The sequence below is a fragment of the Mercenaria mercenaria genome, chromosome 13 (genome assembly GCF_021730395.1).
Source record: "Mercenaria mercenaria strain notata chromosome 13, MADL_Memer_1, whole genome shotgun sequence".
Lineage (NCBI taxonomy): Eukaryota > Metazoa > Mollusca > Bivalvia > Venerida > Veneridae > Mercenaria > Mercenaria mercenaria.
In genome coordinates, this window is record NC_069373.1 from 51,941,512 (window position 1) to 51,965,569 (window position 24,058).

At 36.3% G+C, this 24,058-nt stretch overlaps 2 protein-coding genes across 5 annotated transcripts in view; one reads left to right on the forward strand and one right to left on the reverse strand.

Annotated features, from left to right (window-relative positions):
* The window catches only part of LOC123528771 (copine-8-like), a 36,705-nt gene extending 33,375 nt beyond the window's left edge, over positions 1-3,330 (reverse strand). The window contains exon 1 of one of the 3 annotated variants that reach the window (XM_045308754.2): positions 3,224-3,330. In XM_045308754.2, coding sequence (XP_045164689.1) covers positions 3,224-3,300 — 77 coding nt within the window. In that variant the 5' untranslated portion in view covers positions 3,301-3,330. The other 2 variants (XM_045308755.2, XM_045308753.2) reach the window with 2 other exon arrangements.
* Positions 2,946-24,058, forward strand: part of LOC123528770 (constitutive coactivator of PPAR-gamma-like protein 1 homolog) — a 36,417-nt gene continuing 15,304 nt past the window's right edge. The window contains exons 1-8 of one of the 2 annotated variants that reach the window (XM_045308750.2): positions 2,946-4,245; positions 5,401-5,489; positions 7,681-7,775; positions 8,865-8,974; positions 20,614-20,660; positions 21,733-21,825; positions 22,119-22,244; positions 23,470-23,626. In XM_045308750.2, coding sequence (XP_045164685.2) covers positions 3,528-4,245; positions 5,401-5,489; positions 7,681-7,775; positions 8,865-8,974; positions 20,614-20,660; positions 21,733-21,825; positions 22,119-22,244; positions 23,470-23,626 — 1,435 coding nt within the window. In that variant the 5' untranslated portion in view covers positions 2,946-3,527. The remainder of the gene's footprint in view (positions 4,246-5,400; positions 5,490-7,680; positions 7,776-8,864; positions 8,975-20,613; positions 20,661-21,732; positions 21,826-22,118; positions 22,245-23,469; positions 23,627-24,058) is intronic. The other variant, XM_045308752.2, reaches the window with a different exon arrangement.

Sequence of the window (24,058 nt, forward strand, 5' to 3'; positions counted from 1 at the left end):
AAATGTGATCTTAGTCCAAAGCATTCTCTAGTTATTTGGCAAAACAGGTTCTACTGTTCTGGGACAATGTGACCTTGACCTTTGACCTACTGACCTCAAAATCAATAAGGGTCATCTGCTGGTCATGATCAACCTCCCTATGAAATTTCATGATCCTAGGCCCAATCGTTCTAAAGTTATCATCCGGAAATAACTATTCCGGGTCACTGTGACCTTGACTTTTTACCAAGGGTCATCTGCTGGTCATAATCAACCTCCCTATCAACTTTCAAGATCCTAGGCCCAAGAGTTCTTCGAGTTATCATCCGAAAACCAAATAACTGTTCTGGATCACTGTGACCTTGACCTTTGACCTACTGACCTCAAAATCAATAGAGGTCATCTGCTGGTCATGATCAACCTCCCTATCAACTTTCATGATCCTAGGCCCAAACGTTCTTGAGTTATCGTCCAGAAATGGTTTAACTATTCCGGGTCACTGTGACCATGACCTTTGACCTACTGATCTCAAAATAAATAGGGGTCATCTGCTGGTCAAGACCAACCTCCCTATCAAATTTTATGCTCTTAGGCCCAAGCGTTCTTGATCATCATCCGGAAAGTTTAACTGTTCTGGGTCACTGTGACCTTGAACTTTGACCTACTGACTTCAAAATCAATAGAGGTCATCTGCTGGTCATGATCAACCTCCCTATCAACTTTCATGATCCCAGGCCCAAGCGTTCTTGAGTTATCATTCGGAAACCATTTAACTATTCCGGGTCACTGTGACCTTGACCTTTGACCTACTGATCTCAAAATCAATAGGGGTCATCTGCTGGTCATGACCAACCTCCCTATCAACTTTCATGATCCTAGGCCCAAGCGTTCTTGAGTTATCCAGAAACGGATTGGTCTACGGACCGACCGACATCTGCAAAACAATATACCCCTCCTTCTTTGAAGGGGGGCATAATTAACCTAATGACCAAATTTTTCATTACAAGGTGACCTAGCTTAGAAGTTTAGATTCTGACCCAGATGTCATAAAGACATACATTTTGACCAGGTTTTCCATCAGATAGAAGAAGTGGCCTCCTTAGAGTTCGTAAGGTTTTTCTTTAATTCATCCAAGTGACCTTGTTTTTGTAAACCCATATGACCCAGTTTAAAACTTGACTTTGATTAACTCTTATCCTGCTAAATTTCTATAATGAACTTGTCCATCTTTTAATTTGGAGAGTACCATAAACTGTTAAATTTTAAAAGGGGTGCTTACCAAAAAGATACTGACTGAATAGCAAACAGTGCTGACCATGATCAGCCTGAACATGATCAGACTGCACGGATGTGCAGGCTGATCTTGGTCTGCACTGGTCGCAAAGGCAGAATCACTTGCCCCCAACAGGCTAAGGGTTAATTAAAGATTAAAAGAGGTGTTGACATTAATCAAAAGATAGATAGCTTGATAGTAAGACAAACATTGAGACCAAGTTCCATGTATTTTGGTTAGAAAATTTGGTCTCTGGAGTGTTCACAAGGTTCTTCTATGATTTGACCAAGTGTACTAGTTTTGACCCTAAATGACTCAGTATTTAACTAAACGTGAATCTTTCGTCAAAATTGGGCTAAAACTGTGACTGATAACAATAAAATTGTTGAAGAAACACAGCAGATGTGGCAAGACTGCTTATAACAGCTAATCTAAAAAGTTGTATTCTCAAAAATGTTATTTGACCACGACCAGATTCACCTGACTGATTTATTCATTTAATTGATGAAAGCTTACTGTAACATATATTATAAAATGTAAATACAGGTTTCAAACACAATATTATAAACTTGAAACTTATCTTACAGTGAATAGCAAATTATGCTAATATATCACCCAGCAAGCAAATTAAAAATATTTCTGTCTGTTAAATATGTTTAATCATGCATGACAAGATTTTAAAACTGTCGAGATAGTCTTACCAGTCTTAAGATGTTTACATTCACATTTTGTGTATACACATAAATTAAATACTTGTGACCTCTAAATTTATAACACTACTTGTAGCAAAGGCTAGTATCTTGTTACAGTAATAAACTATCAACTAAAGTTTCAACAAAAAATTATCTATCAGAAATGTAAACCAAAAAAAGTTAGACACTTAAAACATATATAAAACCAACAGTTTCTAACTTTCTTTGATGTACCAAAATGTGGGCCATTAATATGTACAACAGATGGTGACACCCCTACATTTTACTTCCAATGTCAACATGCAAAACAACTATTGAAGTTTTAAGCTTCTTTACTGTCCAGTCTAAAATATACTTGATTTTAGCACACTAAATTCTGAAACTGTATAATAAATTTTATGAATACCATCCCTTATCAAATCTGTTAATAAAATGCAAACATATGAATTAAATCACATCACAGGATACAGCATTGCTTTCCTCACAAGTAACGCTTTGGCAAGAATCATAAATAAATTAAACAATTCTACTGGTATACCTGCAGGATAATGAAATTTCAACAACACTACTTGGCTGTACCCCAGAACCTGGGGAAAACCCAGCTATTCCTTCTGAAGCCATTGTTATTCCGTATGTTTAATTGTCTTAGTGAAACACAAAATGCTAGTTTATCAGAAAATTCTGTCAAAGTTTTCAAGTCTAATAAATGACAACTCTTGAGATAACTTTGCTTTACCTTCTCTCTCTACACTGAATATTATAATATTCTATATATTTCAAAATGACATTACAATCTTGTTATTTTTAGACATCCACAAAACATCTATTTGGAAATACTACTATTTTTCGTAAACAGAAAGTATGTAAAGACACATCTATTATGAAATATACTGGTGTATATTGATTATTCTGTCAAGGTGGTGGATTCCTGCCAAAAAAAAAAATGCTTATGCGTAATGTAGTCTAAATAATGATACCTCGGGATTTTATGGGACATTCAAGTTTCATCTGTTTAGATTCATGTTATGTGGGAGGCATATTTAATTTAACAGCCATGTTATAATTTATGGAACTATGTTATATTGTATGTAAGGTTCAGCTTCAGTGATTTCAAAACAAAGCAGTAGCCTCCCTTGATCAGTGTTTACGAAATTGCCTCCCTTAGTTTGACAAGGAAGGATTATTTCGCAAGTTAAAAAGATATTTCAAAATAGTGTGTGCTTGTGTAATGCATTCTGGGAAAATGGACTTAGAACAGTAACAAGCGTGTTAAAACAACCTGCATCCAACTGTCAGTTCTACTAAAGTTGCTGGCGCAACGCCAGTTCCGGGTTGAAAAATTGTCTCCGCCGCCATGTCTATTTTTTTTGGAATGCTGGGATGTAAAATTCCTCATCACGCATGCGCACTTACGGCAAATGTAGCTGAAGGCCGTTTGCTGCGAAGAGCACATGGTGGAAAACGACCGCTAGGTTTCGGCATTAAAATTGAGTGACAAGAACCGAGTTCTTTGCAAAAACATTCAGCCAAGTTTTTAATTGAGATATGCATTAATGTTCTGCTAATTATTTTCTTCTATAACAATGGGGATCAAAGATTTGCAAGCCTATTTGGAAACGCACTGCTCAAGTGCCTGCCTCTCTGTTGACTTGCTAAAAATATCCAAAAGTTTTGTACCAAAGAGGCGTGGCAGAGTGCCTGGTTCGAGTAGATTTTGTTTGATAGTTGATGCAGAAAGCTGCCTGGATAGATTATATGGAGGCTATTTCTCTGACTGGGTCTGTGGAGGGCAGTGGAATAGAATGTTGACCTTCCTGTCCAATTTACTACAAGCCTGCCAAATGGCAAATATGGAATTAGTCGTATTTTTCAATGGTGCGTTAGAGAGTCAGAAAATGGATACATGGTATTCAGCACAGCTCAATCAAAAGAAAAAGGTGAATATGGTCCTGCGACACATTTACAACAGAGGCACGCCTCCTCCAAAAGTCTGGTGGAATCCACCAATATTCCTTAGTGGTGCTTTGCGTTTAGCTCTGCGGCAGCTTGGTATTGGTGTGGCAATGTCGATGGATGATCATGAGCAAGAAGTAATAGCCTTCTGCCGTGAGCATGGATTACAGGGAATTTTGGGACAGAATGCAGTTTATGCAATATTTGATCCGCCACGATACTTCTCCAACCAGAACCTCAAGTTGACATACAAAGGCTCCCTAGAAACCAAGGAGTATGTGATGGATGAAATAGCAAAGTCTTTGGACCTGAATCCAAACCGATTCTGCTTGTGTGCAGCATTATTAGGTCTGTCAACATAAATATTTGAGTTTGTCCTTGAATGCTATGAACAGGTCCCAGAAAAGCCACTAATTGGCTTAATTAATATTGCGAAATCTAGCATACAATGTATATAGCGAGCATTAGTTATAACAAAGAGATATAAAAATAAATAGATCGGCAACTTGAAAGGCATATAGAGCAAATCTGGCCAACATCTAGTGGCAACTGAATGAGATCTTGTTGAAGTAAGTGTCTGTTGATTTGATCACGATTGATCAAGTCGGCAAACGCTTTGAAATAAGGTAACTTTCTATCAGATCGTTTGTTTATAATGATAATGGTGCTTTTTTAATGCTATTAGTATTTTCTACACGGGGAAGGAATGAATTTATGAATTGGAAGTTTGAGAAATAAACATTTGTCGTTTGAAAAATGGGCTTGATTCGGTTTATTACGCGCTGACTGTACCGCCAGTTTTATACTTCAGTAAGCGTCTGTTGATTTGATCACGATTGATCAACATGATCAAGTTGGCAAACGCTTTGAAAAAAGATAATGTGCAAACACGAGATGATGGGAGATTATCTCAAATTATCTACAGTTGCCATTCTGTGTATTTTATAGTTCTTTGGTTATAAAACCAATAGCAATAATGCAAAGTATATCAGAATCAAATGCAGAATGGTCAATATGACATCCCAGTGGTTTTATAAGATGAAAGACAGTAAGTTATTAACAGGTACAAGAGTATGCTCCAGTTGAGCCCAGCACTTTATTGGAAGAAGAACACAAATTGTAACCAAGATTTGCAGTCACATTTTCAGTAAATGCAGTAATTTTTGTAATTTGATTGCGATTTATTGCAGAAATTTGCAAGATGTATTGAAATTGAGAAGTTTACATTATAGATCTCTGTAATCGTCTTTGTTTGAACTTTCGTAAACCATTTGGATGGATAATGACCATTTGATATTGACATACATCATACAGTTGTTACTGCTTTGTTGTTGTTTATAAATTTTTTCTCTACTGTTGTTCGCATGTATTTGCTGCATTTGAACTTTTATCTGATAAACAGAAGATAAATTTCAAAACATACATTTAATAAAATATATTTTTGTAGTGTTCAGCATTTTGTCTACTGATTCTCTTCATCATCTTAATTATTTATTACTTCAGGAAATCATATCCTTACCGAAGAAGATCTGTATGATTTCTACAAGGATCTGCTGTCCCGAGCATCACAGGATGCTGCTAAAACTATTAAGGTAATGACTTCTGAATGGAATAAAATAACTGGTCATCACTTGCCACTCACTTTGGTTGGAACCATTCTCAGTTCTTCTCTTCAGGGATTTGTCCAGCTGGCTTGTAGAAAGGTGGTGTTTCTGCCCGCCTTTTCCTGAAAAGGAGCACCTTAGATCTTACCGTATTTTCCCGAATATACGCCCCCGGGGGCGTTACATTTTCCAAAGAGGGGGCGTTCATTTGAGGTAAAAAAATAAAAATGAAAATTTTTACAAAACTTAAAAACATCGTTCAAACCAACTGTAAAGTGTTTCTGTGTTGTTTAATACCCCCAAAACGTAATTATTTGGCATCCAATTTAATGCAGCGTGTCTTAAAATTATGCAGTAAATACGGTACCTCATGTATTCCGTGACACGCTCGCGACATTACACATTACGTCATCATACCCAAACAGCTGTGTACTCCGATAATATTTTCCTTATTACATGCGGGTAGCAATACACAATGCCATGGTTGCACGTGCTTATTGCCACTTTAATAAAGTTATAAACTGCCGAGAAGTTAACCTTTGCCAAATTTGTTTAAATCGCAGAGCTTGTGCCGGTGGTGCAAAAACAAATCAAAAATGGATTTACATTTAATTTTCTATTTGATAATGGATACCGTTGACTCGTAATTAGTAAATAAACATGTTTACTTTTATTGATATGATTACATACCGGTAACATTATAACTTTTGATTTAAATGAGTATGTTTTTCTTAATATACATTGGATAATACTGTAAATTACTTATTATGTTGACTATAAATTAGGGGTGGTTGTTGAACTTTTTTCCTCCACGGTGAGGCTGATTTACATAGGGGGGCTTAATACGGAAATACTGGTATTAGTTACAACTTGAAAGTTGCCGTACGACCTGATAGATGTTCAAGGTGTTTGTCCAATATAACTGACTTATCTCAGCTTGTTATACTTAATGGAATATTACAATAACAAACAAATATACCATCATGATTTCACAATCTTCCTACTCACTGCACTGCAAATCTGGCGTGCAGTCTGGAATTACGCCACTTCGAAAACGGTCACAGGAACCCGGCGCACGGTGATCATATTTCATCAAGATGCTTTCATTAGGTTTGCATTATTCAATATTTGTAAAATTCTTTTATTAATTTTGATGAACAACACCTAAGTCATAATGAGTTGTTTGGTTAGAGTGCTGAAAAGTGAACACTTGTGCCATGCATCTCAGACAGAGTGCTAAACGTGAGTACTTGGTCTTTATCCAAGGCGTCATACATTGACGTTCACGCGGAATCACGGATTTTTTGTTTTCTCCCTTCACCTCCACTGTCTTTAAGCAAGTATGGGACATTTGCGAATCGTTTTTACCACTTGAAAATCAAGACACAGATGACCAACATTGTTTTGGCGTCTGCTTCATTAGTTTGTAAATTTCAGTTGCTTTTCGCAAAAATTTCACTTTGCACTGACGTATTTTCTGGCAAACAAGTGTTCTATCAGTGCAAATATTATTGATTAAATTCAAATCAAGACGGATGAAAATGCGTAGCTATGGTAATTAAAACGTTCCATGCGCTTCGCCTATCAGTAAAAATGTTACAAAAAATGTATGAACAAATGAGAAAGATTGCGAATTACAATGATATATTTCACATTGCTCTTTACATAAGTCTACGTTATTTTTGAACTGCCCTCGTATTAATTTGACTTAAAATCCAACACACAAGCTGAATCTACAAAAAGAAGTACATGATAGGGATTGAACTGAATGAAGTAAACAAATGGTTAACATGTTGAGTTGTTTTTTGGAAATTAATTAAAATTGATGCCTTTTTGAGATGCACAAAAATTTCAGTTGTGTATTTATCTGGGAATAATTTGAGGATATATTAAAACACCATTTGAAACAACTGGGTTGCCTCAGAAGGCACATTTGGTATCAAGAGATTCTGATTGTACTCGCTGTCTTCCATTCAGTAATAGCATGAAACATGGTTTGATCCAAATTGCTTGTGATAATTTATACATAGTAGTTATTTCCTAACATATATCAACAGTTCAAAAAGTAATTGCCTAGGTTTCTAAGATTTTTTGCAACAATTTACTCCTTAATCATTATCTGGGTACAGTGATGTTTTTTTTTATCTATGTACCGTGATGTTTTTTTTTCATTCTCTAGCCTAATCCAGATAATGTTATCCATGCAGTTGTGGACTATGTTCGCGGTATCCCAGATATTTCTAACATGGACTATGTTGGTGATGCAGTCTTCAGGTAAGCGACTTAAATGAAGAGTTGAGGTGTTTGGGACTGTATTTTCTGTCAGCATGCCCACAGGATTTTTAAAAAGTGGGTACCTGTACCCACTACTTTTGGAAAAAGTGGGTACAGGCTTAAAAAATCTGGGTACACTGAATTTTCCCAAAACATGAACATATGTACTGGTATGAAAACTAAAAGCAACAGATATTAGATAATGTTTACAGTATTTATTCAGTAAACTCAGTCATACTGTATTTATATAGGCCTAGCCTGTTTACTATATGCTGCTAAGGCATAAAGAGCAGTATTTAACTATTACGAATGTCTAAGGCCTAAATGCTTCAGCAGCTTTTTCTCTGGCTTAGGCATTTGCTTACAGTAGTACTCGATGACCATTCTGTTCTGCACATTATCAACAGTACGCCTGCAGGAACTAATGCTGTATGATGCCTATTTTTTAGTGATAACACGTCCTTTCATATGGCACTGAGGTCAATTTAATATTTCCACCCAGAATGAAGTTTTTCATGCTCGTCTGCCATTTTTGTTAGTGACGTATTTGGAGTACTCTAGATCGTGCAGATGTTTGCCGCTGGAAGCTTATTGGTTTTCTGTTCAAAAGCAAGCGTTTCCCGGGTTTTAGGTTAGCGACCACCAATTTTTGAGCCGAATTTGTTTATTTGCCAGCTACAACAAATATGCGTACCTGCACGCACGGCCATCGAAAAATATGCGTGCACATGGTGTTTTCTGCGTGAAAAACGCAGGATTCTGCGTGACTGGGCATGCTGTTTGTTTCTGTGGTACTATACATGTATTGTACAATTTTTAGAAGCTTCTCAGTTGTGTGGGCTAAAATCAGTTCCCTGTTATGTATTTATTCAGTCTAATACTGAAAATCTAGTCCTTAAAAATAAGGTAAAAGCCCTTGAAATGTCCTTAAATTTTTGCATGTTTAGTCTATATGAATCCTGTTGGTTAAAAGTATTAAAAACTTGTTGAGTGAAATTGTTGAAAATTACTTTTAATTATAAATGATTTTAGTGTGAGTGTAGATTTGAGTGTTCAGTAAGTTTGAAAACATCTGTTCTTCCTTTGCAGGGATTCGGCAAAGGGGAATAAATTAGAGTTGATCTCTAAACTGAAACAGAGTGTGCAGTACTACTTCAATGGGACAGAAGAGGGCTTCCTTAGATATAACCCAAGACCTTGTAAGATTTTATCTCACCCGTGAGCCATCGTGATCACCATAATATTATGTTAAGTCACGAGTTGTCCTCAACAGTTTGACTGTTACCACTCTTGAGGTCATAATTTTGGTCTATAAGATAATGAACCTTTGTCGGAATGTTCGCCTCAATAAAATCTTAGCTGAATTTGATATTGGATCATCTTGGCCCAAAACCTAGGTCATTAGGGCAGATGATTAAAAGAAACCTTGTTAACACTTTAAGAGGCCACATTATACCTGATCTTCATCAGAAACTGTCAGAATTTTTGTCTTTATAAAATCTGTATTGTGTTTGAAACTGATTCATCTAGATTCAAAAACTAGGTCACTAGGTCATATTATAGAAGAACTTGGTTTAAACTGCAGAGCACTCATTTTCGACCTAATTTACATAAAATAAGGGGCATCATTTTTAGCTCACCTGTGACAAGGTGAGCTTTTGTGATCGTGCGGTGTCCGTCGTCCGTCCGTGCGTCCGTCCGTAAACTTTTGCTTGTGACCACTCTAGAGGTCACATTTTTCATGGGATCTTTATGAAAGTTGGTCAGAATGTTCATCTTGAGGATATCTAGGTCAAGTTCGAAACTGGGTCACGTGCCATCAAAAACTAGGTCAGTAGGTCTAAAAATAGAAAATCCTTGTGACCTCTCTAGAGGCCATATATTTCACAAGATCTTCATGAAAATTGGTCAGAATGTTCACCTTGATGATATCTAGGTCAAGTTCGAAACTGGGTCACGTTCCATCAAAAACTAGGTCAGTAGGTCTAAAAATAGAAAAACCTTGTGACCTCTCTAGAAGCCATATATTTCACAAGATCTTCATGAAAATTGGTCAGAATGTTCACCTTGATGATATCTAGGTCAAGTTCGAAACTGGGTCATGTGCCGTCAAAAACTAGGTCAGTAGGTCAAATATTAGAAAAACCTTGTGACCTCTCTAAAGGCCATTTTTAGCTCAACTATTCGAAGAATAGTCTAGCTATTCTACTCACCCTGGCGTCGGCGTCGGCGTCGGCGTCACACCTTGGTTAAGTTTTTGCATGCAAGTACATACAGCTATCATTTAAAGGCATATAGCTTTGAAACTTATTTATTCTTTTTCTAGGTCAATTACCAACCTCACTGGGTCAAGTTCCATAACTCTAACATGTATTTTGAGTAAATTATGCCCCCTTTTGGACTTAGAAAATTCTGGTTAAAGTTTTACATGCAAGTTACTATCCCCAAAACTAATGCAGATATTGTATTGAAACTTCACATGTGTCTTCGGGGTTATAAAACTAGTTGATAGCAACAAGTCCCATAACTCTGACCTTCATTTTGGCCAAATTATGCCCCCTTTTGGACTTAGAAAATTCTGGTTAAAGTTTTGCGTGCAGGTACATACAGCTATTACTAAAAGGCATATAAATTTAAAACTTATTTTTTCTTTTTCTAGATCAATTCGATGGGTCAGTGCAACATGGTCGTAACTTGATTTTTTTACCAAATACACTTTTTTACATAATTTGCCTTATTTAACATAAAAACATCACTTGTTAAAATATCTACATCACATTCTTAAAATTAAAGTGAAAAAAGTAAAATTGTCAAAAGGTTGTATCTCAGGAAGACACTTCCAGTCAGTGCAACATGGTCGTAACTCAACATACGTCTTTGTTGCACAGAGTTAGTATGCTATTTCACTTTGAAATTTCTGTGCAACATGGTTGTAACTCACAAAGTGTAACATATTACAATAGTTAAACGATAAATAAGGATAATTTTTGTTTTTAAACAACTTAGAAAATAGTATTAATACTACAAATTAATACTGTTACCTTATTTCATATTTTATCAATGCAAAGTGGTGTTAAGAATTTATTGACCAACATGTTTAGGATTTTACCAAAACACTTACTCTGTTAAAAAATTGTTAACTATTTCTCAGCAAAACTTCTTCCAAATTCAATAATTTTTAGCATCAGAAGCCCTATTCATAATGTCTTGACTTAATTTTAAGAGGAAAAAAGGCACCTTTTTATAATTGTAATTATCAAATAAACTTTCCTTTATGCAAGTTTCATGTAAAACTGTGAAAGGATAACAATGAAAAAACATTTTTCCTTTTTGTATGCACATTTCCATGAATTGTGCAAAATACAAAATGGTATTATTAAAGGGGGAAAATGTTTCTGTGCTATAAGTGAAGCATGACTTCTGCTTGTAAAGCTCGTATTCCGATAAGTTTTATTTGGATATACAGAAGATTTTGTTGGGTATATCGAATATTTGTATAAGTCGTTAAACCACTAAACATAAATATATTGACCAGCATTTACATTTAAATTTAATGAATGATTTACTTGATTTTTATGTTGCAAAACACAAACATAAAGGCCTGGTGATCAAGGCCATGACCAAGAGAGCCCGTGCTCCCCCTATACCCCCCAGTAACTTAAACTCATCGAAGTCGCATGCAAACAAAATAATATTTTCTCAATATATAGACCCAAAACTGAACCAGAGTCCACCATTTCATGCCTGCATTTCAAAATTTCCAGGAGGGGAGATGCTCCCGAGCCCATAACAGGAGGGAAGTATCCCCTCCTATACCTCAAGATATAGACCGAAAAATGCTCTAGAGGCCATTATTATGTCTCCCACACCACTGTGTGGTGGAAGACATATTGATTTACTCCTGTCTGTCCATCCATCCGTCTATCACAAATCTTGTCCACACTCTTTAAGTCTAACAGTTCTCATCCGATCTTCACCAAACTTGAAAAAAATGTGTTTGCCAGTAAGTCCTCAGCCAAGTTTGATAACTTGCCAAATTAGCCCAGGCACTTTGGAAGTATGGCCCTTGAAACATTGGTTTTTGATAAACAAAGCACTGAAAGTCTGATTGGATTGTATTTGATAATCAAAGCACTGGAAGTCTGATTAGGTTGTGTCAAAGCTCTGAAAGTCTGATTGGGTTGTTTTTGATAATTAAAGCACTGGAAGTCTGATTGGGAATTAAGAATATATAGGGTGTAGGGTTTACGCTTGAACATTTCTCGTCCGATCTTATACTACTATTCAGATGATTTGGCAGTTGTGGGAAACATGCGCTTTTCTCAAAAGCAGCTGTAGTTTCATACCTAAATTTCAAAAACTTCCAGAGGAGACCCTTTCCTCCCCCAAATAGGAAGGAGGTATTATACCAAACAGGAAGGAGTTATCCCCTGATTCCCCTCCTTTACTTCAAAATTTAGACCCAGAAATGCACAAGGGGCAACCATTTCATACCTAAATTACAGAAATTTCCAGGGGAGAGCCCCTCCCCACTCTCCTCACTTGAGTCTCACTAACAGGAGGGAGGGTTAACCTCTTGTACCTCAAAATTCAAACCCAAAAATGCACAAGAAGCGTTTTATAATATATGTAGTTTTATAAGAACGTTTAAAATATTTCTAGGGGAAACCCTCTGAACCCCTTCTCTACCTTTGTATCTCCTTCTCTACCTTTACATTTAAACCCAATTGCACCTGAGGCCACCATTTCATACCTGTATTAAAAAAGAAAATCCAGGGAGAGATCCACCTGATCCCCTTAACAGGAGGGAGGTATCCAATCATGTAAGTCAAAGTTGTGACCCAAAAAGGCACTAGAGGCTTCCATTTTATACCTATATTCCAGAGGGAGACTCCCCTGACCAACCTAACAGGAGGTGGGGACCCTCTTAATACCTGAAAATTTAGACAAAAAAACATACATCAGAGGCTGCCATTTCATACATATATTACAAAATTTCCAGGAACAGACCATACTGACATTCAAATTTTACATCAGGACTGGTGTATGGCATCATTTTGGATGTTAGTTTCATGTGACTGTGTTGTTGTGTTTGTCATGTTCTTTAATTATAACATTTTCAGTTTTACTCAAGCTAAAGAGCAAATTTATACCATTGATAATTGTTCAAGTGTAGATTTTTATGTATTATAAATAACAAGAGCTGTCACTAATGGTGACAAATGCCCCCGCAGCGCCTTGACCTTTGTCCTGGTGACCTTGACTTATGACCTGGTGACCCCAAAGTCAGTAGGGGTCGTGTACTCAATAAGTACTATCAGCATGTGAAGTTTGAAGGTCCTGGGTGCAGTGGTTCGCGATTAAAATGTGCCTTCATGCAAAAAGTTAACATTTTGACGAACTAACTTACTAACTAACGAACGAACGAACGAACGGACGACGGACAGTTGAAAACTAATATGCCTCCCTTTGGGGGCATAAAAGACTTTTAGACTTGTATCAAGAAGCATGCATATGTATTTTGCAGAATAGTATTGTGCTCCTGTTGCATGCATTATTTATTCTGCAGAACTAGTGCATATTTCTTGATGAAAATCTAATAACTAAACACAGACATATTCAAATACCTTAGACCTTAAAGGCTCATAATGCCTATATTCTATGAATATGCAAATATCTTGTACTTTAAAGACACTCAGTGTCTACATACTGAAAAATATTCAAGTGCCTTGGACCAGTCAAGCACTTATTGTCCATTTACTGTAAAATACTGAAATAACTTTGACCATAAAAGTTCTCAGAGCCTATATTCAGTAAAATATGTAAATATTTTGAACCAGTCAAGCTTCTGTTGTCCATTTACTGTAAAGTAATGAAATAAGTTTGACCGTAAAGGATCCCAGTGCCTAAATTCAGTAAAATATTCAAGTACCTTTGACCAGTCAAGCTCTTACAATGTCCATTTACTGTAAAATACTGAAACAACATGAATACTAAAATTCTCAGTAATATTCAGTAAAATATGCAAATATCTTAGCCCAGATCAAGCTCTTATTGTCTTTTTACTGTAAAATACTTTTAAATAATTTAAAATGTGTTTTTGTAGTAGTACATTTTTATTTCTACATATTATATGATTTTTCTGACATTTTTGCGAGTAAAACAAGTCAATGAAAGTACAGAAAAAGATAAATGAATATGCTTAAAAATATTGAATTAATAGTCTTTTGAATAAACATCTCTGTTATGAATTATCTCCAATAAATTTTTTGTTAACATTTAGTTACGACCTTGTTGCACTAAGTTTTTGACAAAATTTCCACACATTTCAGCGCAACATGGTCGTAACTGGAAAACTTCCAAATAACTCCTCAGTGAACATTTTTTTTGACATTTTTTCCCATAGTATTGTATTTTGTTTTGTTTTGGGTTTAACGCCGTTTTTCAACATGTAGTTATTATTGTTATTTGATAGAAATAATATAGATTGTATTGTTTTTCATTACATCATTTGAATACAAAAATATTTTTTGCTTCTCCTGTAAAGTTTTCAAAAAATGAGTTACGACCGTGTTGCACTAACCCATCGAATTACCTACCTCACTGGGTCAAGTCCCATAACTCTGACATGTATTTTGGCCAAATTATGCCCCCTTTTGGACTTAGAAAATTCTGGTTAAAGTTTTACATGCAAGTTACTATCTCCAAAACTAATGCAGATATTGAATTGAAACTTCACATGTGTCTTTGGGGTTATAAAACTAGTTGATAGCACCAAGTCCCATAACTCTGACCATTATTTTGGCCAAATTATGCCCCCTTTTTGACTTAGAAAATTCTGGTTAAAGTTTTGCGTGCAAGTACATACAGCTATTACTAAAAGGCATATAGATTTGAAACTTATTTTTGCTTTTTCTAGATCAATTACCTACCTCACTGGGTCAAGTCCCATAACTCTGACATGTATTTTGGGCAAATTATGTCCCCTTTTGGACTTAGAAAATCCTGGTTAAAGTTTTACATGCAAGTAACTATCTCCAAAACTACTACAGATATTAAGCTGAAACTTCACGTGTGTCTTCGGGGTTATAAAACTAGTTGATAGCACCAAGTCCTATAACTCTGACGTGTATTTTGGGCAAATTATGCCCCCTTTTGGACTTAGAAAATCCTGGTTAAAGTTTTGCGTGCAAGTACATACAGCTATTACCAAAAGGCATATAGCTTTGAAACTTATTTATTCTTTTTCTAGGTCAATTACCAACCTCACTGGGTCAAGTTCCATAACTCTTAACATGTATTTTGAGCAAATTATGCCCCCTTTTGGACTTAGAAAATTCTGGTTAAAGTTTTACATGCAAGTTACTATCCCCAAAACTAATGCAGATATTGAATTGAAACTTAATATGTTTCTTCGGGGTTATAAAACTAGTTGATAGCACCAAGTCCCATAACTTTGATATGTATTTTGGTCAAATTATGTCCCCTTTCGAACTTAAAACTCTTTTGATATTTAACATTTTGGGTAATAATTTCCTGCTTCTGTGACAGTATTTCGAATAGTCGAGCTTGGCTGTCTTATGGACAGCTCTTGTTTTCATTGGATCTGTATGAAAGTTGGTCTGAATGTTCATCTTGATGATATCTAGGTCAAGTTCGAAACTGGGTCACCTGCGGTCAAAAACTAGGTCAGTAGGGCTAAAAATAGAAAAACCTTGTGACCTCTCTAGAGGCCATATATTTCATGAGATCTTCATGAAAATTGGTCAGAATGTTCATCTTGATGATATCAAGGTCAAGATCGAAACTGGGTCACGTGCCGTCAAAAACTAGGTCAGTAGGTCAAATAATAGAAAAACCTTGTGACCTCTCAAGAGGCCATATATTTCACAAGATCTTCATGAAAATTGGTCAGAATGTTCATCTTGATGATATCTAGGTCAAGTTCGAAACTGGGTCACGTTCCTTAAAAAACTAGGTCAGTAGGTCTAAAAATAGAAAAACCTTGTGACCTCTCTAGAGGCCAAATATTTCACAAGATCTTCATGAAAATTGGTCAGAATGTTCACCTTGATGATATCTAGGTCAAGTTCGAAACTGGGTCACGTGCCATCAAAAACTAGGTCAGTAGGTCAAATAATAGAAAAACCTTGTGACCTCTCTAAAGGCCATATTTTTCATGGGATCTGTATGAAAGTTGGTCAGAATGTTCATCTTGATGATATCTAGGTCAAGTTCGAAACTGGGTTACCTGCGGTCAAAAACTAGGTCAGTAGGGCTAAAAATAGAAAAACCTTGTGACCACTCTAGAGGCCATATATTTCATGAGATCTTCATGAAAATTGGTCAGAATGTTCATCTTGATGATATCTAGGTCAAGTTCGAAACTGGGTCACGTGCCATCAAAAACTAGGTCAGTAGGTCAAATAATAGAAAAACCTTGTGACCTCTCTAGAGGCCATATTTTTCATGGATCTGTATGAAAGTTGGTCAGAATGTTCACCTTGATGATATCTAGGTCAAGTTCGAAAGTGGGTCATGTGCCGTCAAAAACTAGGTCAGTAGGTCAAATAATAGAAAAACCTTGTGACCTCTCTAAAGGCCATATTTTTCATGGGATCTATATGAAAATTGGTCTGAATGTTCATCTTGATGATATCTAGGTCAAGTTCGAAACAGGATCATGTGCGGTCAAAAACTAGGTCAGTAGGTCTAAAAATAGAAAAACCTTGTGACCTCTATAGAGGCCATACTTGTGAATGGATCTCCCTAAAAATTGGTCAGAATGTTCATCTTGATGATATCTAGGTCAAGTTTGAAACTGGGTCATGTGCCGTAAAAAGCTAGGTCAGTAGGTCAAATAATAGAAAAACCTTGTGACCTCTCTAGAGGCCATACTTTTCATGGGATCTGTATGAAAGTTGGTCTGAATGTTCATCTTTATGATATGTAGGTCAAATTTGAAACTGGGTCAACTGCTATCAAAAACTAGGTCAGTAGGTCTAAAATTATTAAAATCTTTTGACCTCTCTAGAGGCCATATTTTTCAATGGATCTTCATGAAAATTGATCTGAATATTCACCTTGATGATATCTAGGTCAGTTTCAAAACTGGGTCACGTGCGGTCAAAAACTAGGCCAGTAGGTATAAAAATAGAAAAACCTTGTGACCTCTCTAGAGGCCATATTTTTCATGAGATCTTCATGAAAATTAGTGAGAATGTTCACCTTGATAATATCTGTATAAAGTTCAAAACAGGGTCACGTACCTTCGAAAACTAGGTCAATAGGTCAAATAATAGAAAAACCTTGTGACCTCTCTAGAGACCATATTTTTCAATGGATCTTCATGAAAATTGGTCAAGATTTTTTATCTTGATAATATCTAGGTCAAGTTCAAAACTGGGTCACATGAGCTCAAAAACTAGGTCACTATGTCAAATAATAGAAAAAAGGACGTCATACTCAGAACTGGGTCATGTGGGAAGAGGTGAGCGATTCAGGACCATCATGGTCCTCTTGTTATAAAAAGAAATAGGAATAGATGGATACCGGGCAGAGTTTTTTTTCCCCTTCATAATAGGGGCCTTTAACAGGCCCCTTCCCCTCAGAAAATTTCTTTTAAATCATGCAGTTTTCCCCCAAAACTGACTTTACATCAGGATTTTATTCCCCCTTGCCCAAATACCAAGCTATTTTTTCCCTAAATCACAGGCCTGGGCCCCTCTCCCTCCTGGTAAAAAGAAAAACCCTGCCGGGTCATCTAGAATACATGAGAGGCGAAATATGATTTTGACAGGTTGGTTTTTGCCGGAGGCTTTTTTCTTTTTTTTGCTCACCTGAGCAATGCTCAGGTGAGTTTTTCTGATCGCTCGATGTCCGGCGTCTGTCTGTCGTCCGTGAACATTTAGCTTGTGTATGCGATAGAGGCTGTATTTTTCAACTGATCTTCATGAAGTTTGGTCTGAATGATTACCTTGATGAAATCTAGGTCGAGTTTGAAAATGGGTCATCTAGGGTCAAAAACTAGGTCACTAGGTCAAATCAAAGAAAAACCTTGTGTATGCGATAGAGGCTGTATTTTTCAGTTGATCTTCATGAATTTTTGTCAGAATGATTACCTTGATGAAATCTAGGCAGAGTTCGAAAATGGGTCATCTAGGGTCAAAAACTAGGTCACTAGGTCAAATCAAAGAAAAACCTTGTGTATACGATAGAGGCTGTATTTTTCAACTGATCTTCATGAAATTTGGTCAGAATGATTACCTTGATAAAATCTAGGCCAAGATCGAAAATGGGTCATCGGGGGTCAAAAACTAGGTCACTAGGTCAAATCAAAGAAAAACCTTGTGTGTGCGATAGAGGCTGTATTTTTCAATTGATCTTCATGAAATTTTGTCAGAATGATTACCTTGATGAAATCTAGGCCAAGTTGGAAAATGGGTCATCTGGGGTCAAAAACTAGGTCACTAGGTCAAATCAAAGAAAAACCTTGTGTAAGCAATAGATGCTGTATTTTTCAATTGATCTTCATGAAATTTGGTCAGAATGATTGCCTTGATGAAATCTAGGCCAGTTACGAATATGGGTCATCTGGGGTCAAAAACTAGGACACAAGGTCAAATCAAAGAAAAACCTTGTGTATGCAATAGGGGCTGCATTTTACACCGGATCTTCATGAAATGTGATCAGAATGTTTGTCTGGATGAAATCTAGGTAGAATTTGAATATGGGTCATCTAGGTTCAAAAACTAGGTCACCCGGTCAAATTAAAGAAAAACCTTGTGTACGCAATAGGGGCTGCATTTTACACTGGATATACATACAGTTTAGTCAGAATGATTGCCTTAATGAAATCTAGGTCAAGTTAGAATATGGGTCATCTGTGGTTAAAAACTAGGTCACTAGGTCAAATAAAAAAACCTTGTGTATGCGATAGAGACTGTATTTTTCAATTGATCTTCATGAAATTTGGTCAGAATGATAGCCTTGATGAAATTAAGGTCAATTTTGAATACGGGTCATCTGGGATCAAAAACTAGGTCGCTAGGACAAATCAAAGAAAAAGGTTTTGTATGCGATAGAGGCTGTATTTTTCAATTGAGGTTCATGAAATTTAGTCAGAATGATTGCCTTGATCAAATCTAGGCCAAGTTTGAATGTAGGTGACCTTTGCTTAAAAACTAGGTCATTATGTTAAATTGAAGAAAATACTTGTTTACACTTCAGAAGACTACATTTTCGGTCCAATCTTAATGAAAATTGGTCAGAATATTTGTTTCCATGAAATCCCTATGTCAAACATGTTAACACTGTTATGGTATGTTTAGGTGAGCGACCTAGGACCATCTTGGCCCTCTTGTTATGTGTTATAATGGTTATAGTAAAATATGGTTAAAATAATCCTTCTTGTTTATACGAGCACTGGGACAAGCTTGGCAAGTCAGACAAGTGATTTTGCCAGCACTTGGTCACCAGATAAGAATTCAGTCTCCAGAGTAATAGTTAAAGAGTTTGACAGCCATGTATATTTTTGTACTCGGTGTTTTATGGCATAGAGTAAAAATATTTTACTATTTTTGTTGCTTACAATGTGAGCAGGTATTTTTACCTCACCTGAGCAATGCTCATAGTGAGCTATTGTGATCACACTGTGTCCATCGTTAGTCCGTCCGTCCGTCATCAACAATTGTGTTTAAAAGACATCTCCTCCAAAACCGCTGAATGGATTTTGATGAAACTTGGCTTGGATGGTCCTCTACCAAAGTTCTTCAAACGGTTCCGCTTGGTTGCACATAGGGACCACCAGAGCTAAAAATAGAAAAGTCTTTAAACGACATCTCCTCCTAAACCGATGGCCCGATTTTAAAATAATTTCACACAAATGGTCCTTGTGTGACCCTCTACCAAGATTGTTCAAATATATCGATTCTTCAAAAAACATGGCCGCCAGGAGGCGTGGTCACTTTTCTCAATATGTATATAGTGGAAATTAAAAAAATCTTGTGTGAAACTGCTGGCCCAATTTTAGAATAATTCTACACAAATGGTGTTCAGATTATACCCATTTGTCAAAAAACATGGCCGCCAGAAGGTGTGGTCACTTTTCTCTATATGTATATAGTGGAAACTTTAAAAATCTTCTTGTGTGAAACTGCTAGCCTGATATTAAGATAATTTTACACAAATGGTTCTTGTGTGACCTTCTACAAATGTTGTTCAAATTTTTCTGATTCATCAAAAAACATGGCCACCAGAGGGCATGGTCACTTTTCATCAACAATTTCTTTAAATAATATCTCCTCCAAAACCGCTGAATGGATTTCGATGAAACTTTACACAAATGATCTCTGGGTAGCCCTCTTTCAAAGTTGTTCAAATGGTTCTGGTTCATTGAACATAAGGGTCTTTTTGGTTAAAAATAGGTTTTTAGCTATCAGACTTTAAAAATCCTTTTCTCTAGAGCTTTGATATTTGGCATGTGATATAAGGGTTTGACTCTCTACCATACTTCAAATTATTACCCTAAGGTTAAAAAAATGGCCACGCCCCTGTGTCTGACATGTACTTACTATAGGCTTTTATATAAGAAACTTTGAAAATCTTCTCTGAATGAATAATAGCTAGAGCCTTGATATTTGGCGTGTGATATCAGATTTGTAATTTCTACCGTAATTATTCAAATTATTGCCCTAGGTTAAAAATGTGTGTGACATGTATAATATTGGCTACCACAGAAGAAACCTAACTCTGTACTTATATAAACACACTTGAAGCCCTTGTACACGGGTGAGCGCCTTGTTTCATTTTAAATGTGATCTGTATATTTTTTTTGCAGCATTAGGGAACTTCCCTCCACAAATGGCTCCTAACAAACCAACACAGGTATACACTTACTTATGTCTTTGATAACTTATGTTAATGTCAGTTTGATATGTGTGACCCTCTTCAAACACATTGAAGAAGAGAGGGTACAGGTATATTATTGTGCTCAGGTCAGTTGGTAGACACTGGTTTCTGATTAATAACTAAAGAACACTGGCCTACAGTAGTCGAACATTACAGGAACTAAGTTGGGAAAGCTCAGGTGTACATGTGTCATTGAACTTGAAAGGGTGATTTCCTGTTGCCCAATGATGACCCTTAGTGTTGTGGGAGTCAGCAGTCACTGTCCGATATTAAAGATGGTAATTATCAATAGCTTGAGAAAAATTGTACTTGATTTATTTAAACTTCATAGCTTGAATGTCATGAATGGTCAGTAGACAATCTGTATTGTCAGTGCATAGAAGGTCAAGGTCCTAGCTTACTGGAGACTGAAAATTACACGCTCGGATGCCTCGGATAGATTGTCATGTGGGCATATGTATTTTACAAACAATTCTTGTTAATTTCTTTAATTACTACATTTGTCATTTATTTCACATGTTTCTATTGATGTTTTACTCTATAAAGATCTTGTATAGGTCTCTTCAAATACCTTGGTTGTTTTATTTAATATACCTCTTCGTTTTTTCTCAGAGTCATGTCTGGTGGTAACTATGTTATTGCCACAGGAACTTCATGGTTCAGCTTTTAGTAAACACGTATGCCCATAATTTAATTTGCCTGCTCACTTCAATCAGTAGTTGAGTGCAGTACTTTAAATCAAGAGGTCATAGGTTTGAATCTCAGTTGAGCTGTCGATTGACTGAACACAGTTTGTCTTTGGTATGACATGCTTCCTCCTCCTGTTTCATGTGGGGAAATTGTCAGTTACTTGCAGAGAATGACTTAATACTGGTAAGGAATCTAGTATCACACCTGTGCCTGATATGATGCCTGGACGGGGACCAGGGGTGTTCATCCACCATTAAAACCCTGTAATGTTGCCGGATGACTTGAACTGTGTCAGTGTGACTAATGCAACAAAGCAAATCGCAATGTAATAAATTAGCAGCATAATCCTATATTTAAGGACTTTACTGGATATGGAACACCAATGATGAATGGAGCAGGTGCTAATAGAACCAGTCCAGATGGAGATGGAAATATTCCCGTACCAAAACAGGTGAGCTTACTGTTTTGTCTATTGCCATCTTATGGCTAGAGGGAAATGATGGTGTAATCATAGCCTTGTTTGCATCTTTTGTCATGTGACATGACAAAGCTTACAATTTACTCTGACCTTCTGAAATCATAAACACTACTTCTTCATAAAACTAGGCATAGGATAAATTATGACTATAGTTTTCAGAACCTATTCTCTACAAAATTGTTAAGTATTGATAGTAACATATAGTTTATAAACTGATGTCTTTTTTTAAGTTTACTATCAATGTTTTTGGGAAACTTCTACTGCAGGTGAAGACACATGTAGGTGGGCGAGAAGTGGAGCTGCCTCAAGTGAGCCCTGAAATAATGAGAATTGCCAGCGAGAGACACCAGAAGGGTATGATGTCACCATGGGTATATCAAGTATTGTCACAGGTATACATCTTTTTCTCTTCGTCTGAAATTGCAGTGTGCTGCTACATGAAGGTAATGATGTGTGTACCACTTCTGATTTAAAATTCACTATTCATTACAAGTACTGTATTGACAAAGTTGGAAGATCATATTGAAATTGATTGATAATATTATTGGCAGAGCTCCAGATAAGCTGTGTATTTGCGTATTTACGCAATTAAAGTTGCAGAAAACCCAATTGAAAATTAAAATTTCTAATACCCAATTCATTAAAAATCGCTTGCGTATTGCATTTTCCGTATTATAGAACGGGTACACGACTTTAACGCTAGACAACAGACTGGTTATACGTTACGGCAGAACAGATAGCTATTTATCGGAAAAAGCACAGGACCATTCAGTCTAATCGGTACAAAATATTATGCCGATAAAGTGACCACTTCTAGTACTAAAAGAGGTCGCAGAAAAACATTGTTGCAGCACAAACAAATAGGATATTTTGTTGTTCAACAAAGACTTTTAAAAAATTATCTGTTTGTGATAATATAGTGCCACCGATACTGGCCGACATCTTACGGGAGAGCACATATTGCGGTGAATACATCGGAACGAAAGTATCCCAGAAAACATTTACAATTGGAGAAAAAAATATCCTTGGTTAAAGTTACACATAATTAAAACTATGAATTAAAATACACATGTTTACCTTGCTTACAGGCATGTACATGTAGCAAAATAGTCAAACCTAGTTAATGATATATACTGTAACAGTAAGCATGTTTCATCCAGTGCAATTTAGCCAAAAGAAAAAATAAATGTGCAAGAAAAAAAATGTTTGTGCGAGATTGGTGAAATACCCAATTGGTTTTAGCAAATACCCAATTACTTTTGAAAAGCCTTGGTAATAATATAATTTTTACCCAATTCAGATTTCCAATACCAAATTCAGACAAAAAATAATAGGTAAATATCCAAGTGCACCAAAAGCTTATCTGGAGCTCTGATATTGGCATGTGCTACCATCGTAGACATATTGTTTACCTGCAAAAAAAAAGGATGCTGTCCATTTCTAGCCCAATATTCTAGGGCATGCTATTGACCTGTTTGGTTTTCTTGATCAGCAAGATAATATTAGTTTTGTGCTTTCTTAATAGTTAAGTTTTTAAAGTTTAATGTATGGAAAAGAAAAGATTTAGCTCTTTGACTCTTTATATAATTTTTTTTTTTTTTTAAATCTTAATTTTAGGGTGAAATTAAAATGGTGGTGACCCTAGAAGATGAAAGTGTGAGAGAAGTACCTACAAGCATGGATTTGTTCCGCTCCATCAGAAAAACTGTCTACAGTGTCCTACTTAATCTTAACAAACTGAAAATAGTCCACGAGAATCAGGGTAATAAAAGAGGTAGGTTTCTTTTTCATATGAAGATTTTAAATCTAGGATCACATTGTATGATAAATGCCTACCATATTTTCTTAGTAACACTCACAGTTAGCTGATCTGGTATGGTTGCTAGTTTATTATGGGAGAACAGGTTCAATACTAGTTGTACCCCCCGACAACAAAGTTGTAAGGGGGGGTATACTGGTTTCAGGTTGTCTGGCCGTCTGTCCGTAGACGCAATCTTGTGCGCACCATCTCTCCTTATCCCCTTGACAGAATTTTATGAAACTTCACACAAGTGATCAGTACCAACAGTAGTTGTGCATGGGGCATGTTAGGTTCTTTTAGAATTTTTTTTTTTTTGCAGAGTTATGGGACTTTGTTTTTTTGTTACTATACTATATACATAGACACAATCTTGTGCGCACCATCTCTCCTCATCCCCTTGACACA